The sequence below is a fragment of the Branchiostoma lanceolatum genome, chromosome 13 (genome assembly GCF_035083965.1).
Source record: "Branchiostoma lanceolatum isolate klBraLanc5 chromosome 13, klBraLanc5.hap2, whole genome shotgun sequence".
NCBI classification, from domain to species: Eukaryota; Metazoa; Chordata; class Leptocardii; order Amphioxiformes; family Branchiostomatidae; genus Branchiostoma; species Branchiostoma lanceolatum.
Genome location: NC_089734.1, coordinates 9,382,274 through 9,402,264, shown reverse-complemented (window position 1 = coordinate 9,402,264; position 19,991 = coordinate 9,382,274). Strand labels below are relative to the sequence as shown.

The window sequence follows — 19,991 nt, the reverse complement described above, 5'->3', positions numbered from 1 at the left end:
GCTCAATTTTGGTAGTTACGGACCTTGTCTACTGTTTATTTTCATAGCAAGCAACGTCGGCAAGAACTTGTCATCAATTATACCTTGTATGATTAAAAACCACATTCCTATAATCGTAAAAGCAAAAGCGCTGCCAATCAATTCATAATCAGTGCATGTCTATCAGTAATGATAAATTTTACAACATCTTTTTTACTTGAGTCTGGATTTTAAAAAAATCAGATTTCGGCAGGCTCTGCGAGGAATAGGCCCCTGTGCCATTTATGCTAATTGGCACAGACAGGCTGTTTCCATACCACGCTGAATAATACATGCTGGGAAAAGATTATCAGTGCCGAGCATCAGAATGCGACTCACAAATGGGATTAACGACACTAGTTAGTCCCTTATAAGACAGCATGGCCTTCTTTTTCTCTGTTTTTGAATGTTGCTCTGCCTCTGTATTGCTAGGGTCACATTTACAAGCCGGGGCCCGGGGCGGGGTGTTTGCAAATACGAAAAATTAAATATGCATATCAAACAATACACAATTTCTAGTCAGAAGTAATTTTCTTGCGTTTTGTGTCGTTTGTTGTCTTTTATATAATATTTGTCACTTCCGCAAGCTGCCCGACCGGGCCCCGCTTTGGAAATGGGACCTAAGCATATGTGGTTGACTTAATTATCGTTAAAGAAGGCAATTGTATGGACTTTTGTGATAATGCTCTGGAGTATAAAAGTGCAAATTTTAAGGGCAAACATTCCCAAGGCAATTTAAGATAGCCTTTACATGCATGTATATTACCAACCATTAAGATGTGCTCATGTATGTATTTTTCCTTAGTGATTGTGTCTAGGAGAAGTATTAAAACATCATGCACTTTCTATACCACAGACATCTAAAACATAACAAGGCAATCAGAAAGGCAGACTTCAACCCATTCTCTATACTGATTTGCGACCCGTCCAGTTCCACAGGCCAAAATAGCAGTACTATGAACTATGTATGGCACCATTGCATTATGAATCGCAGAAACACGCACATATACACAAAGAGAAAGAAGGAGGGACGGAGAGAAAGAGAGAGAGTGAGTGAGAGAGAGAGAGACTCCTGTTTGGTGAAGTGAAAATTCGACCGTCTTAGCTCTGACACAGGAGAAGGTCTGTGATAGCAACCATGATTTCACAACTACGGCCACGGTCAAGATTAGTAAATATTGTAATAGTCATGATATTATAGACCGTCATTCCCGCACGAGCATGATTTCTGTTGTGAAAAACAAGAGCAATTTACCCTGACAACTTCATACCTTCAAACGCCTAACCCCCTTCCCTGGGAACCATATCCTGGGAACGAGTTTTATTCAATTGACAGACAATGCATGCTGGGAATATCAGTCACAGTCAATCTACCAAGTTTCTATTCTGCCCTTTTTGTTCCACGTCTTTGCATTCCTCATTTTGTACTAAATGTTTTAAGATCACACAAGCATGGGGTCGATACAAAGAGCTCTGCGCTCCACTACTCTCCACCATTTTGATGAAATATGTTCAGCCTAAATGAAAGTGATCTATACGTTTTATGTTTTATTTCCGAAGTCTAAGACAACACATTAACGTTACAATTAATGGTTAAGGAAAAGCCATGATGAAAGATCTCACTGTCCATTGTTAGTTTGGTGATAGTTTGGTCAGGTGGAGACCCAGCAACTAACAAGAAATACACTTGTACACACTGAATAATGTTCATTACCATATCCAGCAGTATGATAGACAATCTACTGCTTTTATTTATTTCTTTGCAATTGACATCACTGGTAATGCGTTTAAATCGCGAACGTTTAGCTTTGAGACCTTACTAATTTTCGACAGGTAGTGAGGCTAATCGTAGGGGTTGGAAAATCAAGACATAATCTTGTAATCTGAAAATGAGATCCCACGTTTTAAGTGGCACTTAAAAGCAATTATCTCCAATTTCCTATTACCCACCAGTAGGGTAAGAGAGAGAAAACACGGTTTCTTCCTTAATGACGAGGCACAGCGAACCGTTCGTCAGGCATCTCCTCACGTCCGTGAGAACAATCGAGCGGGTCTTTGATTTATAACGTATAAAAACGTCAGCCGGGTCCCTGGGGCGCGGAAAAACGCATTGTAATCGCCAAGAAATAGACGTGGCCGGCTCGCTCGCATACTGATGCCGACGGGCTGGGGCACCCCAATGGGGCTAGGCACACACATAGTCAAACGTCTTCACTGGTACTTTGGGGAATAGAAGCTAAAGGTCTGAAACTTTATGCAATGAAAAGGATTCCCTAGAAGGTAAATAGATTCATACCTGAGGTATGTGAAAATACCCATATCATCAAGATTAAGAGATTAGTGTGACAATGATAGCCTCGGATTCAAACCACATCCGTTAAAAGGACAGCCCTTCAAAGTGTTCGGATTTTGCTGAAACTCACAAGGTTTCTCATCCATGATTAAAGCATAGCAATATTCACATGGCCTTATTGGTATCATCATTATTTCATTAGGACATCCGTGGCGTTCTGGTAAACATTTGTACCACAATCAATTAGCAGCCATGAGTTCCTACCAACGTTCCTGCAACACCCAGGAGTCCCCAAGGCCGGGCATCAGCATTCCAGAACATTCCCTTGACGTAACCACAATGATATCATTTACTAGCTTCCCGTTTGGAAAATCTTTTTATACACACGTTTTGACTATAAATATCAACTCGCCTTACGAGAATTTCTGAATGCTTTTGTATCATGTAACACGTTGCCTTCATATTTGTTAATCATTTTCTGTTAATTGGTTGAGTGCACCAAAAGAAGCTTTTGAGTATCCAAGGTTGAAAACTTTGTTTAATTCACTAGTCTCTATTCTCTAAATCACAAGGCAGAGAAACTATCAATTGGACACGCCCCTTGGATGAACAGTGGAGCATCAATCATATCCCCAACCCCTGGAAAGTTCAACATGTTCCCACAGAGCATAAGGAAGGAACAACATCTCTTAAGCACGTGAACGTGTATCACTTAACTACAAACCGCTAGACGCCTGTCTAATTCTCAATGTCCATGGGATGTTTCAAACGGCATATCGCACTGGGTAGCTGCCTACCCCTGCTCTCATTTCGATATCATCAACCAATCTTCTTAATACACGTCACTAGATAAGGATTAATTGAATCAGCCCCGGCGCCAATGGACTTGGCTTCTCACTACAGGGGATGATACCGGCATCTGGACAAAGCATCCATCAACATTTGTGAACATTACAGCAGATATCTCGGGCCTGATTACCGTCTGCTCACACAGTCAAAGTCACAGATAAACCATTTAACCCAACGTAATGGAGTAAATGGACCACACTTGACATTCCCTGTGAGCTAAAGACCATCCGGCCTCTCACAGGGAGAGATTGAGGAACTATCACAGCTAAGTGGTTGTGGTACGAAGGTGAGTAGAATTGATCTCAAGTCACACAAAAAAACAAGTTTATACTTATGTATATTTTGTAAGAAGATTTACGATTTGCTGATTTTTAGTATCATTGCATAACCTAAATGTCGGTGTTCTTTGAACTGAATACTCAAATTCTTGAGCAATAATGTAGGTGGTTGCCACAATACTAAAAGCATATCAACAAAGCTCAATCGTCAGTTACAGTCTGACATGTGGTTACTTACTCTAGATGTCATACATTCTAAGAAGACAGACTAGGGCAGAGGAAACCCTTAAAGCTCAATATTCATCAAGACTATGGTACTTCCTCCTTCCCTCAGAATCTCTTCTGGAAGAGGTCTGATTCTGTCTGCAGATGACAGGAAGATTTGTACGAGAAGCTAACAGCCACTTCAGTACGGGAATTAAGGTTCCAAGAGACGCCATCGACTGTGTACTTCCATCGCCATTCTATGCTGACGCGCAGATATCGGGCTAGCTGTCCGCTCCGTGTAATGCATTATTAATGTAGGGAGGCCCACTTACTGGTTTAGCTCCAAGTCCAAGACGAACTGTCTTCCAAAGGCCGGCACAAGGAAGCTTGTACGAGACGTATGTAACAACTGTAGAGAGAGAGAAAAAATGTCACCAACTTGGTCAACACGTTTACATTGTCCAAATTTTATTGATATCTGTCAAAAGGCTGTTTGTTTATTACTTAGTGGGAAAATTGATAAACCATTATCCTGTTGCCTTGTGATTCTATTTAGAACATTCCTGACAGTCTGATTACACCATTATTGAAAAGACAACTTCTCTTAGAAACAATGTTGCCGTTTGGCAATCCTACCTGATTTCACGACTGTTTAACATAACGAAGATGTTGAGGTTAATGGCTATTCTTTTATCTACGTAACCACTAAAGGAGCACATCAGATATGCTTCCAAGTGTTAAGCCACAAAAGAACATGATCTGCACAAACAGTTAGCTTCATTTCGGGAATCAAAGTGAAAATCGATGAGTAATCTTAAAGGGTGCGAGTGTAGGAGCAAGGGGCCCCTGCCCCTGTTCACCGCGCAACGAGAATCAATCACACCACCAACGGTAGAACAAAAATAGTGCCTTACGCGATCATTTCTGTATTGGTCTTTCAATCTGGTCGATAAATGCTCCGCGGGTTCAGTGTCGTTATTTGTCCGCAGTCGAAGGGGCACCGTAGAATCCGTCTGGTTGTCTCTCTTTATTCTGTATTCCCGAAGCTCGGAAGGCCCCGACGAGTGGTCTGTGATGAGGCAGATATTATAGGGTTATATCGACCGTTCATGGTACCAACGCTTTCATAGTTGTCCAGTGACAGGCTACAGAAACGGTCCAGGAGGTTCCAATAAATTACAAGGGGCCCATGATACATGGTATTGAAGAAAGTTGCTGATATGATACTTTAAGATGAAGAAGTGCCTTTAGGTTGAAAAAAAAAAATTATGAATCAACGTTTCTTGACAGAAACAGAACTAAATGAAAAACCCATAGTGGCCTCTTGTTCCCATTGCATACCATCGATAAGTGTATTAATCAAAATGCTACTACATGCTGCACGATCTCAGGGTAAGCAACTAATCACGATGTTATGCAGTATTTATTGTCCTCTCCAACAAGTCTTGAAAACGGAAGAGCATGTTATTTATGCAAATCACTGCACGAGTCAATCTACGTTATAGAACGATGGGACCCCTCTCATCAGGGTTATCTGCTAATATCCGGTACTTGCAGCCAAATTAGGCAAAGAAACGTGTATCTGAGGGGCACCCCGAGTGTACAATAGTGTAAACGATTTCCTCTCAAGTTTGAACAATGCCCTGAAAAAGAGAAGCGTAAGACTGGTAATTGAATCTTAATATTGGGTATGGGGCCCATCGCAGGTACTTGTCAAGTGGGGAGGCCCAATGCGCTAAAGTAGAGACATGACATTTTGCCTAACATGTAAAGTCTTATGCAATGATGTAAGAAGATTGTAATGTGTGGTCTGTACCTGTTTTTGAGGGGATGTGACCTCCCAGGCAACAGTGAGCAACAGTAAAGATCAGCAGCCCCAGCTCTGCGCTCACACCACTAACCATCTTTCCCGCTGCGCATCCTTTCCGGGCGCTACCGCCGCCACTGTCTCTGCCTGAGCACACTTTCCAAGCCTGCCCTCCGTCGTCACAACAGCCGCCGTTTCAGCACCAGGGACAGGCACGGAAAGTCCCGAGTTTCTGCGCCTCCCAGTCCTGAGAACCTGCAGCGGGGAAGGCAGGCACGGGCAGCAGAGGTGCATGAAGGGAAGGCTGGCTTACGCCAAGGTTCGCGTTCCACCGCGACGCAGCCCGGCATTGGAATGCAGCGCGGTGACGCCAAATCAATTTTGAATATATTCAGTATCGATCAGCCGGCAATTATCATTCGGGATCGGTGCAGGGTGGATGGTGCGGGGGCCGGCCGGTGGGTGAATTCTTAGCGCCGTTACACAGCGATGTCCTCTCGATTACACATTTCTAACACACCTTTATTTCCACCAGACTACGTGTCTACATATCGAAATTCCAAGATCACGACAATCCATTAAATGCTAATTCCACTCGCCGGCCACAGCATTAGCTTTCCGTATCAAGTCGAATGTACTTAAGCGACAGCCTTGATATCGACTGCAGGTTCAAGTATAACTGAGCACGGTAAACGAGTGTCTATTTTTGGCAAATTCCATCACAGTTCCCTGAGTCGCCATCATCTGTCAGCAGACCGTTGCTGCTGTCGTTACCTGCCAGCCTCCCTCCCTCCCCCTTTGTGCCAACCACAGCCCTAGGCCTAGCCCTAAACGTCTCCTGCACATCTTAGCATGCACGCAACGTCAGGTCAGATGTGTCATCATCGGGGATGAAAGAAGGAAGCTGTCTCTTACCTCTATGGAGAAATCCCGGCGCGGTGCATCCAAAAGGAAAAGACCGAACGGCTGTAAACAGTTCACCGTACTTGGCACCTGTCGGCAGGGGGAGAAAACGTGTCATTTCGCACTCCCTGGCCCCCTCTTCCTGACACACGGAAATCTGGCCTGCATAAATTTTTCATACCGGCGGCAGCGCGACTGATGCAAATCTGGGCGAAGGTTCGGGGATTGAAGGGAATGCTCAATGAGCTGGATAGGCACAGGGGGAGCCTGCACATGCGCAATAACAAATATCACGCGATTTTCGGTCGGTGTGTCACTCGATGGAAGTACTCTTGGGGTGTGCACTGGCATACTGGACCTTTCAATAGTATCATTTTGTACAGCCACAATAGTACAATATTGTAGGTTTAAGGTGAGGAAAGGGACAAAGCACGTTCTGTGTTATGTTAACTTCAAAGTGCCCATTCAAGTAAACATTCGATAATATAAAACTGACCATCTCCACAGTTTTGTTGTTAGATTAATTATCTCCCTAATGCTTTGAACAGAATAATTTCAATGCGGAGGCCGATTGTCAAGTGCAGAGGTCAATGTTGCACAGGAAATGAAACATGACGTGACGTTTCTGTTCCCGTGACCATGCGAGAATGGGGTAAGCGTGAGTACAATAGCGGGTCACGGCAGTGAGTCACTCTTGAATGAGGTAATAGAACAACGAGGTCAAAGATCACTCGGAGAGTAGGGCTGTTAGGCCCCAGAGAAGAGCTTTTTGTTCCCATATCGAAATCTGATCTTGGACGTAATTGGCTTTTTGGTCTCTGGGGACAAGTTAAGCGGTAATCAAGGATAAGTGGGCTCCAAGGTAGAAATGAATATCAGAAATTAATATTGTTGCAGTTTTGCATGTTGATGGTAGGGATTTGGGATGGCATATCCGAACTTTCCCACTACAGTCCATAGCTAGTATATCCTGCCTCAGAGACAATTTATTTTCATACCGTAAGATGTAAGAAGCTAATAAGGTAGAACTGAGAGTGTTTTCCTTTACCTCGTGTGAGAATATATCCAGAAGAGCTGAGGCGATTTGCGACAAGAACAGGGTGTCCTGCATTAGAGTTGATCAATAATTAATCCTCCCGCCTGCTCCAATACGTGTTCTGTGCGCAGGGCAATTAAGCATGCATTAGGCCATGCCCGATGCTGAAGGGCGGAGGGCTACCATATACGGCCCGGCCGTCTGAAATATTCATAGCCGTCTGGGGAGGGATGCAGTTCATCCCGCTAACACCAGGCGCAAAGCCCAGTCCGAGAGGGATACTAACTGCTTCTTACATTGCTAATGTCATCCACTGTCGTTTGGCATTGGTTATCCATTCTGTTGGTATTCCTGACATTGTCCATGGGGCGGTATCGGGGACCGGGCCCCGGGAGAGCGCCAGGCCGCGGAACCCTTACCGGAGCCCCGTAATGTAGTGCGATCGTGTTCGGTAGTCGTTTGCCTTTGGCTAATCGTGCGCAGACGCCACATTTATCGGCGATTTTGGGCTTTATGTATGCCAGGTCTCTAAACGTTGTGATTGAACAGGGGTGGCGTAGAATTCTAAAAAAAAGGGCAAACGATAATGCACTATTTTCACAATAGAAGTGTTCTTTTATCTGATATCGCCGCCTAGCTCACGTGACTACAGGTGTATTGACATCGCCCAAATTGAGCACCTTGCCGACCGACAATGGCGCACATTGATTTTGCGTTCAAGACAAATTACCGAACCCGCCTCCGTCCAATAGCTGCCGCTGGGCCAGCGATAGAGGCCCCGAAGAGGAGAAGCGGCGTTCGTGGTAAATAGTTCGGATTAAGACCCAACACGGAACACTGGCTGACACTTCATTGTGTGGCGGGAAATATACCAGTCGTCCACCTGATCCTGTCACAACGACGTCACACGTGTTCAATGGCTAAAGTCGATTAACGCTGTGCCCGGAAAATTAGCCCCAACCATCTGGGGAACTAGGGTTATGCTGGTATTGGAGGAATAGGCGAACCCAGATATAAAATCGGACAAACTACGAGGCTTCCACTGTAGATATCAGATGGCGATGAAGATAGCAAGATCTGTACTGATGGAGAGAATCATATCAATTGTTTGTTTTTTGTTTGTTTGTTTATTCAGATCTCCATTAGTATTGAATTTTCACAAATTTTACACTATTCTTCATGGAGTCCGCTTACATTCAATAAACTAGTAATCAAATAGAAAATACAAGGAAATGCAATGCAAAGATTTTATAGGTACATTTCAAATAAACGTTTCAGGTTAATGACTATCCAATAGTCACTTGATACGGAGAAGCAAATGCTACGAATGAAGATCTTGGTGAGATTATCAGATTTGGCATTGAAGTTTAAATGCAATCAAAGGTAAACTTACCATATATGGGCCGTCATCTTCTAATCAGTTTAACGGATTTCAGTCCGAGATTACCCACTGGTCGATTCTAAGTTCTTTCAGGCGGTAGCTTCCGTTTAATTATATCTTTGGGCCAGGCTTATTTGATTTACTGTTTGATTAATTGCTCTTGGCTTCACTGGAGAAATTCTTATACTGCAAAGTTGTTACCATCCACATGTTACTACTTCCTCCCCCTCAATCAAGGAAATGATGCCATTGTTCTATATACGCGCATGGATATTTTCGTCCAATGACAACCCCACATTTGTATATGATATGTAAATGTCTTTCTGATAACAGACTCTTTACTTTGCTTCTTTCGTGCCGGATCCCATTCAGAATCCAAATCAGTGGTCCCCAGCGGGGCTGGATTTGAAGATTGGCAGATGATACTAAAGTTTCCATTCTCCTGGCTCATCTGGTGGAGTCGCAAATCACGACTAGTTTGTCATCTCGGAACTCGGTTTACTGCCAACAGGAGTGTCTTTATAGAGATTAGGACGTGAGACCACAAGATTACATTTAGTCATCCCCCATATAAACGTCTGACGTGGGGCCAATAAAACAAGGAGGCGGGACAGCATGCGACGCTGCATGGTGCGAATTCTAGGGACGTTTTATGATGGACGCCACACGTTATACTGTGATGTATCCCCCGTTCCTTACTCAAAAAGGCATGTCGTATGCAGTTATCCTGTCTCTACTGCTCGTTATGTATGTCACTTTGCACTCTATCAGTCCTCCATTCTGTGTTGAAAACATGTATGTCAAGCCTTTAAATTTTCATTAGATTGAACCTCGTGTGCATTAGATGAGGGCCCTTGGATAAAGGTTTACAATGGAAGGAAGAAGAATTGAATATAGAGTAATCCACATAATTCTTCTCTTTCACTGGCTTTCATGTGATAAGGGCAGGCCATTTTATCCATAATGAAAATGGAGTATTCAAGCGTGATACCACAGGCAGTCTTCAAATTCTTCATTATTTTCTTAGGCTGTACTGTCTTGGAAACGATAGCGCAATGAATCCTCCTTTGATGCCGTTTCTATGCCATAAGAAAGAATGATATGTACAGCATTATATGAAACACTGCCAGTAAGACGTCAGGTGACAGAGAATGGATCCTCCCGTTGTCCTTTTCATTACGGTGGACACATTTGTCCCCTTGACGTGTCCTCAAACAAACTTTACGGCATTATCCATGGTAGATTGATTTTCGGGTAAGTGGATGCGCCAGTCTCTGCTAATCTAAGAAGGATTTACTATGCTTATGACGCAAAGATTGGGAATTGCCCCTCTGTGCAATAACTTTCGACAGCAAAATATGTCATGCTTTCTTTTATGTGTTTAGAAGTGCAGAAGGGCCCAGTGGCATTGTGGCTAAACTCAGACCATCTGTGACAGCGATATCAGTAAAACATGTTAAAGACCCTACAGGTAGATGGGAATCCTTGATATCATAAGTTTATTGCAAATTCATGCCCGTAGGCTAATTGCATGTTGACATGTTGAAGTACAAACATAATGTAAAACATAAGGCATACATGTGACACAAGATCGTACTAAATTGCTAGTCTACAATAAGTTTCTATATCTACGGTACTAATGCGGAGTTTGATTTCTTCTTTGAAAGCAGTGGAAAATAGAAAGTCCCACACTTTCAATGATGAGTGGGTCGGATGATTTCAAAAGGAATATCAGTTTCTGTGTATTTTTTAATCTAGAAAAGCTTTTAGAGATTGAAACCTTGTCATGTGATAAAAGCGTTCTCTTATCCACCGACATGACCTATAGGTCTAAACTAAACGAGTTGTGAAAATAGAGCAGCCATTGTCACCATGACAAGCCGTTTGGAAGAAGTCGCTGCCATGCTAGATTGGCAACTCATCTTGCAAGTTTCAACCCTTTAACCAACGCTATTCCTATAGCGATACTCTTTTCACCGTAGGAAAGGTCATGTATCGCCCTTGCACAATCGTGCCCGGCATTTTCAGACATAAGAAATAACGACAATTCAAAATGCGATCGATCTTAACTGTTTCAAATTAGCGATCAGATTTCCATTTAAAGCCGTACTCTAAAATAACCTATGGTGGTATAGTAATGTCCCAGATGAAACATAGTTACTTAGTTAATACATGTACGAACAACCTTACAACAAGAAATAGTTGTATGTCAGGAAAAGGCTGGTAAAACTAAACATGCCAAGTGAAATGACCTGTGTGAGATATTCTTTCATGAAATCTGGAGTCTTATTTGATAAAGATAATTTTACGCGCTCTTTAACATCGTGGCAGTTCCGCATGGATCCCTGAATCCTTTACAGGTCTACCGATAATACTTATCTGATAACATGCATGATCACGTTTCCAATTGGGCAGGCAACGCCTTTCCATTACGTCATAGTCCCAATCAATAGACACGTCGATTACACTCGGGTGTGCGTATCGAAAATCTCCGGTAGAAAAAGTCGATCATCTGAGATAACGTGAATTCTCGCGATACTCTGCAGCTCACGAGATTTGCAAATCTTTAAAATTGGCGCAGAGAGGATACTTCGATTTCATTCACGTTATTGATAGAATTAGATGGATAAATAATCAATTACTTGATTTCGAAAGACTTAACAAACAAGATGCTGTCGGTGTATTGAAGATAGCTTAACCTTAAATATTTGCAATCGATTCGGCAAAAGGCCATTGTTTTCTTTCCTTGTCTACAACGTTATTCGTACCAGAAGGTGTTTGTTGATTTTTACCGTTAGACGGGCCGGCACCTCACACATTTCTCGTTTTAATGCGATTTTCTTGCCAAGATTACCGGTGCCAGCATTTTGCCGAGAGCATAATTGTGATAATTCGCAAATTGTCCAACGCTCCGTCGTTAGGTGTGGAAACGTCTTGCATAATTCATGAGAAAAATGGAAGCTCAGGATGGCCCAAGCAGCTCAGCGAGAAATGTCCAGCCACTGCCTATCAACAAACCTACGTAGCTACTCCAACCCCGATGGAAAAGACATAATTACACAAATAGGGATATTCTCGGAGAAAAGCTTTTTCTGTGGTATTATTTGAGCGGTAAGCAGTAACCACAGAGCAACACTGTAGTACAGGATAACGATGCTCTTCTGCAGCACGCCAAAGCACAATCACACCGCCCTTTGATTCGAAATTAGAGACCCCATGAAAATTTCATGCCCGTCAATCGATGCCGCTCTCCCGTCTTGATCGATTTTCTGATCGGCGTTCGATCGATACAGGGGGCCACACGAGGTAGGTCGGGTGGCCGGTGTGGCCCATATTTGGAAACTAACTGTGATTTACCCGGGGTTTAACGCACACCATTTGACCCAGTAAGCCTTCGTAGAACCCCCCCCCCCCCCCCACAGCACTTTTCATCACAGGTCATCACTGTTGCTAGAATATGATAGAGAAAAAGAGTTACCTGGAAGTGGAACGACATTAGAGCCACTGACACAATTAACTGATCCATTGACTTTATGTTCCATGGACACTAAAACGGGTGTCTCACTGGACTGCAGCACGATGGCGACCTCGCTGCGACCTAAATTGGATTTGTGTTACCCTTGACTGTATAATGGGAATATCATGCAAAGTATACAAGTATTACTAAAAAGACAACAAAACACAAAAAGCGTAAAAAGATTCGTTTTTCATTGATGAAGTTCATGGAGCGCGCTGTCAAATCGCTCGGCCGCAGCGAGGTCGCCAACGTGCCGAGGGTCTAGTGAGATACCATAAGTCACACCGGAGAAAGAAATCCTTGAATATACGAAAGTGCAAATATCGAAAGAAAAAGAAACTTGTACGAGTAATAATCAATATGATTAATCGGGTGCATGAGTTCGTGTGTTCATGTAAAATATGCCACTAACGTGGGCATAAGACGTATATGACCAGATCTAGAGATCATTATTGTGAAAGGCACAGAAAATTCAAAAGACTTCTTCATTCAACAATCGCCTTGAAAAATGCAGACGTATTTTACTCTTAAACACCATTGTGTTGCATGACATATGGCATGACATAAAACCTCTTTGACATAAGGGAATCGTATCCATGCACAGCACTCAGTGATAAGTTTGTTTACAGATCATTTTGTTTTTAAAAGACAACACGACATGTTGTGTAAGTACAGCCCTATTAGTTAGTGACGATTTGCCGCGTTAGTAGACTAACGACCAATGGACCGAGTCACTCTTCATCAAGGCTTGTTTTTTAGGTTACGATTCAATTAAGTTGCAGCACAAAATTGAAGTGTGTATCGATCCACTGACTCCCCAAAACCCCCACCTGGTCACAGGTATATTATATTTCTGATTGATGTTAAAGTTTGTTAAGAAGACACATATTTGAATTCCAGAATTGTGTCAAATATATCATAACTATGTAACAAGGGTATGCAAATGATATGTTCTAAGTGATGATGAGAGTTTTCTATAATTCAGTTCTAATTTACGACGATTGCACAGTAGCATCTTGTGTGAAATACATTTTCATTTCGTGCAGCTGCGGTCCTTTTCGCTGCGATCAATTCTCCTTCCTTGTCAGTAACGTTCACATTGCGATGCGTTCTTGCGTTCCCTCCCTTTGATAATAAAGTGCAGGGCAAGCATGAATTGATCTCATCGATTGTTTAGGGCTGGCGAAAATTGACCTCCGGATTTATGTGTTGTTACGGCAGTCGCCCGTGGCTCCTAGCAGCCGTAACTCTTACCGCACGGACAAAGGGGCTATATATTTACTGTTGCTTCCTTGTGAACAGGGAAAAGCGAGGAATGGAAACCTACCGTTTTGATCGACCAAAGACAGGAGTGCATAATACGATTTGTGGAAAGATCTTGGATCAATTTGTAGAGAATCTGAGGCAAACACTTTGTAGTGACACCCAGTGGCTATATATTTACTGTTGTTTCCTTATGAACAGGGAAAGGCGAGGAATGGATGACCGCCGTTTTGACCAAAGAAAGGAGTGCATGATACGATTTGTGGAAAGATATTGGATTCAATAATTGCATTTGTAGAGAATCTTGGCCAAACGATTTGTTGTAACACACAGGCCGCCATGATGGAAGAATTGTGCAGAAGAAATTTGTCACTCCATGGCTGTAAACTTGGGAATTCTGACGGCTGCATAAGTCAGCTTGGTGAGCTACTCCAACAAAATCACTTTCTTCTCAAAGTAATGGTCCAAGATAATAGACTAAAAGATTTAAGACTCAAAATAGTGTATACCGAATGCAGCGTGGTGGCTACAATGGTGTTGAAGGTTTGCACCTTCCTCTATTTCATTCTTGACATGTTTTGCACCTCATGAGCCGTTTTGTGAAGTTGACAGAGAGTAACGGAAATATCTATTGCTCTTATACTGACTAAGTGACGGATCAATCTTCATTTCTGCAATTCACTAAACTTCCGCAAGAGTCCTCAATGTACGTGCACTCAAGTATGAATGTATAATCAACTTTGCATGTCCTTCTGTTGCAACAAACCAGCAATCTTTTTTACCGTTATAAAACCACCTCCTTGATAAAACTAACATATAAATGTCAAGTTTTATCATTGTCTTTCTTGAACATGTACATTTTCTGAGTTGGCGGCTTTGTGAAATCGTAGGCAAAGAAGTCAGGTATACTGAGATACGGCAGTGCCACATAGATGAGGTATGGTTTGAGGACTAACTCAGTGGAGTCAACCTACATTTGAGTACATATCAGTGACAAACACACGGTTTTCCCGGCTTTGTAGTATCATTTCAGAGGAGTGAGTCATTCAGGTTGAGTCGCCGACTGGGGTGTTATGAATGACTAGGCCATACAAACGTCATAATTTGTTTGGCGTCTTCGCAGAATTGACGGCTAATGCAACGGTCCCATTTCCAACCCGGAGCCCGGTCGGGCTGTTTGCGAAAACAAAAAATAAAAAAATGCATATCAAGAATATGACATACACAATGTATGGTTAGGAGTAATATCTTTACGTTTTGTGTTTTTTTTTTTGTCTTTTATATTTTATTTTTCTTTCCCACAAGCTGCCCGGCCGGCCCCGCTTTGAAACTGGGATCGTAGCATCAGTGCAGCCTGCTCTACTCAAGCGGTCGGCTTTGAAGCTAAATGCCAGAACATGTAACCTATGATAGTGGTTTCAACAATGCCAGCAAATCTAGTTGTTGCCATCGCCTCATATTGTCTTCTCAGTGTAGCGACTAACTCTGTTGAATTAGTTACTAGGGATGAGTTGCACTGGTGGCTTTGGAAATCATAAACAGAAAGACAGTTGAGGTATTGTTTGACGGTAATCCAGTGTGTGGGAAATTCTTCTGATAAGTTCTCATCATAGGTTTTCATGGGAACGTGTTTTGATAGATGTGTTGTTGATGAGCAACAAAAATCCTTCGACCAATAGCAGTCGCTCCTTGTGGGTATCCCAGCGACACCCGGGTCCCGGCAGTTGCATCCTGGGATAGGATTCAAGATTGTAAATCCCCAGAACCCAGGAGTGGTTGCATCAGATCGTACCTGCATGTTTCGCGGCAACAAGTTGTAAAACGTTCCCTCCACTTCGGAGGACAAGATGCCGGGCGCAGGTTCCGCGCAGGCAGCGGGTCCCCCACGGTACCTGCTTCTGTTTATAGCAGTCGTCGAGACCCTGTTGTTTTCCGGAGTGTTCTTCGGCTGGGCGTCTCTAGTGTACGTACTGAAGGCGGACGGATTCTTCACTTACCTATGTGATGCGGCGCCCGTGGGTGGCAACAATGTCAGTAGCCTGGTGGAGAATCGGACCGACAGCTGGACAGCCTCACAGGTACAAACTTCACCTGCAAATACAACGATTCAAAGTAAAGCAGTGCCTCCAATTAAAACCTATGTAAGGCATTATACATATATAACATTAAAGACGTGTCTAAACAAAACACTTGGGGCAGGAAATAACAGTGCATTGTTTCTTCACAAACGAGGGTTTTAGGGGCATATCATTTCAAATCCCGTAGTGTATATCTTTTCATCATAAAATTCTACTCAATACCCAATTCATTCGTAAAGTGTCAATAGGACTTTGATTTCTTATCTTAAGCCCCTATCACACTGGATCCGCGGCACGTTGGCGACCTCATTGCGACTGAGCGATTTGACAGCGCGCTCATTGAATTTCATCGATGAAAAAACAAATCTTTTTACACTTTGTATGTTTTGTTATCTTTCTAGTCATACTTGTACGTTTTGGTTCATATTCCCATTATAAAGTCAAGGGTAACACAAATCCAATTTAGGTCGCAGCGAGCTCGACGCCCCGACGTGCCGCGGGTCCAGTGAGATAAGGGATTAAAGCATTTACTAGCCCCGTAGTTACCACAGAGAAGTATTAAGGTGAGATGTGTTGTCAAGGTTTCAAAGCACAGGGTGGTGGTCCATCCATGAGGATTTGTTTGCTTCCTCATTGCCATAGGAAACCATGGACACGCCTTATCCAAGTCCTGCTGTACGTCCATACAACTGAAACGTCTGAATGTTCTGATCATGACTACGCCATTGCCTACATACTTAAATCAATTGCACATTGACTTTATGTTTAGTCTATCAACAGTGTTCCTATGAGTATTTACAGCAAAATAACGTAGTCTTGTATCATTATCTTTGTTTACATACGAAGCGCTACGCCATCACTCAGATCACTTCTGTGGGAAATGTAGAAAATTTTTGTGTTGATAGTAATACATACATACAAATCTCCAAGTAGATCTATTGGTTTCCAATTTGATGGCTCTGTAGGTACACGACAAAGACAAGATTGTTTGTTTACGCTAATCTCCAAGCAGATCTATCGATGGCAAGGCAGTATCAAAAGGGCCAACGTACCAGTATTAAAAGACACCGGAGATACTGGTTTGCCCTTTTGATACTGCATTGCCACTAATGGGTCTACTTGGAGATTCGGTCTATGTATGTAATGACAGGGCTGCTTCTTTGTGGTGAAACAGGGGGCCAATGGGACGGCCTTGCCGACCGTAGTCGGGTGCGATGCCCAGAACAGCCAGTTCTCCCTCATCTTCACGCTGACGACCAACATGTTCGCCTTTGGTTCTGTCCTGGCGGGCCTGCTCTTCGACACCGCCGGGATCAAGTGGACACGCGTGTGCTGGGCGTGAGTTGCTAGCCTGGACCTATAATTATCATAGCTCCCAAGTCTCCTCTATTATAGCTCCCGAGTCTCCTCTCCGCAAGACTCGGGAGCTATAATAGGTCTGGATACCAGGGTATGAGTAACTGTTTCAAGTGCTATGATGTATATAAACCTGATGATGTAAACTTTGCCAGTTACAAAGCTGTATCAAGTGCTATGACGTAAAGTGATGACGTACACTTTGCAGTTACAATACTGCATCAAGTGCTATGACGTAAACTGATGACGTATCAAATGGAAGCGTGTAGAAAATAATCGATATTAATGTGACTGGGTGTGTTGTTGACGTCATGTCATGAATCAATGGCTCTGAATCCCCGGAGGGTATAAAAGCACCAAGTTCCTGTGACGTAAAATGGCGCAATTAGGTGCCAAGTGCAAGGAGCTTTCATATTCATCATCAAACTTTAGAACGTATTGAAGTCACTAATCATTAATTCCTTTGAAATCCAATCCCCCAAACATCATGACTGAAATTTATATGCCATTCTTACGATGCTTCTACGTTGTGAAAATTGGTATGAGCCTTTTGTCCTAACAATCAACATCTACTAACATATATAATTCCACCAGGGTACAAAATTCCGCGACCCTGAAAAGATACGTCCAAACAGATCTAGCTCTCCAACCAAACGTCCCCCAGCAAAATGCACTCCTGCACATCTTAACTGTGCATACCTGGGGGTGCTACACTAGAGATCTCTCACCCCCCCCCCCCTTTTTCAAAGTGGCGGATTTATGTAAAACGGCAAATTAATGCAAATGGAGGTTATACGTTTTACTTATGACTACACCTTCCTTTTCCAGACTCTGTGCGGCACTAGGAGCAGCTCTACTTGGATCGGCACAACCAGGTCGGTTATAATTATGTCTGGCAGTAGGTTACTGTAAATGCCTTTAAGTCCGCGGGGATTTAATTTCGCGGTGGGGAGACATGGCGTGTTCGCGGTGGTTCTCAGTTCGCGGTTGAAACAAGGGGGTAGGAGGGCGGAAGACAGGACAGTTTTTGGGGTGGTTTTAAGTTCACGGCGAAAGGGTCACCACGAAAACCGCGAAAATCTCAACATTTGCAGTATTTGGTTGTCTGCATGTATTTTATATTGATTTCAGAGTATCAAAATTATACATAGAGGAGTTGTTAGCTTTGAATTTCTCTGTGACCAACAAGTATGACAGACTGTAAGTATTAGGTCCAATTCTGCTGATGTAAGATCAACGAGAGCACACATTTGATACTATCGATCGTCAAAGAAATCCGCCAAAACATTGTTCCGAGTGCACTCGCTATGACGTCATGGTTACTGTTGACTCTTGATGTTGTTGTCTCCTCAACAGACGAGCCGTTAGTCCACCTGGTTCTTCCCGCCATGCTGGTTTATGCGTTGGGGGCGAATTGCGTGCTACTTTCTAACATGGCGGTAAGCTAACAACCTTACGCACAAGCTTAGAACAAGAACTTTCTTGGAGTATCACTAGAACATCTCAACGTAGACAAGACGTTGGGTAGTAAATATGTCCCAAAAGCTAATTGTACAAGCTTTTCAAAACAATTAAAACAATATTTCAGAGCTTTAACCATCTAGAAGACCTAAACACATTTCTACTAAAATCACAAAACCCACTTATCATTGATAGCGTGGGACTTTTCATCAGCCAATGCCTCCAAAGAAGAAGTCAAATTCCTCAGTAATGTATGTAGAAATATTAGTCAGATGTATAGAACAGATAATTGTTACCCTTCTCAGATTGTTTACTGTTTGCACCCTTGAAATTTACCTGCGGGCATGAATTTGCAAATAAAAAAGTTATTAATTCTCTGTTGGTGTTCGTTTATTTCCTGTAGACTGGTGACATTCAAAGCGAACGTTAACGAAAGTGCGACAACTGATTAACACACTTCGACCTTTTCTCGCTAGGTGGGAGATCTGTTCGGCGATAAAAAGTCGACTGTTGTCACCCTGATTGCCGGAGCCTTCGACTCGTCTTCTGCCGTCTTCCTCCTGCTGAAGGTGATGAAGAGAGTTCTCAACAAATATACGTGATACGTTCCATCTATGCGCGACAACCGTGCTTAAAAAGTGATCAGCTTAGTGGGAATCTAGCCTTGAAATAAAGTATTTGGTGGAGAAATTCCGGCCTGAGTCATAATGGCCTCCTCAGCGAGCCTCTTTTGAAGCATGGTGCGTCCTAATAAGGGGTGGTCCTGTAGCTCAACTGGCATGACTGGAAGTAACCTCAAACCCGGAAAGGGCATCTCGGTTGAGGCTGCACCCGTCTTTCGGAAGGGGCGTAGAATGGGACATTACTGACGTAGAGATGTGTTTGGTTACATGCAATGGCTACGACACCGATTGTGTCAAAGATTTCGGTAAAATAATGGTTATCTATTTCCTTTACCTCTGTACAGATCCTGTACATGGACGCGGGGTTTCCGTTCCACGTGTTCTGCTACCTGTTGGCAGCGCTGTCTATGCTGTCCCTCATCCCGACCTTCTTCCTGTTTCCGAACAAATCATTTCAAAACAACAACGATAACGAAGAGGAAGCGATAACAGATGACGGTACGAGACAATTGTTGCAAGTCCTAATTACAAACATGCAATGTTCTACAGCTATTTCCTTCAGTAGTGAATATGTTGTAAAGATTAAACGTTTTTTTCTTTCCACATCATATTCCAAATACACGACATCCTCATCCCAAATCATAATAACAATCTTACCAAAGGTAAACGGTACACCCCAGCAAAGACCATTTGATGATCTGCTAAATCTTCACTAAATTGAAAGGTATTCGCACAACACCCTGACTAGCTCATAGTCACAGTAAAAATGGCAAGAAAGCAAATTTGAGGAAAAAAATGTGAATAGATATCTTCGTCAGCTTCTCTCTACGGCCCGATTTACGCACAAGTTTTGGAGTCGACTCGGGACTGTGTGTGAGGAGCTTTGGGCTGCTCAAGTGGAGTTCCCCTGCTAAAAAAACG

The 19,991-nt window shown here is 43.0% G+C and overlaps 2 protein-coding genes across 15 annotated transcripts in view; one reads left to right on the top strand and one right to left on the bottom strand.

The window, feature by feature from the left end:
- Positions 1-6,608, bottom strand: part of LOC136447334 (disintegrin and metalloproteinase domain-containing protein 11-like) — a 47,661-nt gene extending 41,053 nt beyond the window's left edge. For 4 of the 14 annotated variants that reach the window (XM_066446109.1, XM_066446104.1, XM_066446107.1 and 1 more), the window contains exons 1-4: positions 6,368-6,604; positions 5,462-5,707; positions 4,560-4,714; positions 3,978-4,054 (exon numbers count right to left, since the gene is read on the bottom strand). In XM_066446109.1, the coding sequence (XP_066302206.1) occupies positions 3,978-4,054; positions 4,560-4,714; positions 5,462-5,549 (320 nt within the window). In that variant the 5' untranslated portion in view covers positions 5,550-5,707; positions 6,368-6,604. Of the gene's footprint in view, positions 1-3,977; positions 4,055-4,559; positions 4,715-5,461; positions 5,708-6,367 lie in introns of all 14 variants that reach the window. The other 10 variants (XM_066446111.1, XM_066446112.1, XM_066446106.1 and 7 more) reach the window with 4 other exon arrangements.
- Positions 6,609-15,054: 8,446 nt separating this feature from the next.
- The window catches only part of LOC136447879 (equilibrative nucleobase transporter 1-like), a 10,248-nt gene continuing 5,311 nt past the window's right edge, over positions 15,055-19,991 (top strand). Inside the window, exons 1-6 of the mRNA XM_066446994.1 lie at positions 15,055-15,630; positions 16,805-16,968; positions 17,815-17,861; positions 18,343-18,425; positions 18,924-19,016; positions 19,415-19,568. Of these exons, the coding sequence (XP_066303091.1) occupies positions 15,400-15,630; positions 16,805-16,968; positions 17,815-17,861; positions 18,343-18,425; positions 18,924-19,016; positions 19,415-19,568 (772 nt within the window). The 5' untranslated portion in view covers positions 15,055-15,399. The remainder of the gene's footprint in view (positions 15,631-16,804; positions 16,969-17,814; positions 17,862-18,342; positions 18,426-18,923; positions 19,017-19,414; positions 19,569-19,991) is intronic.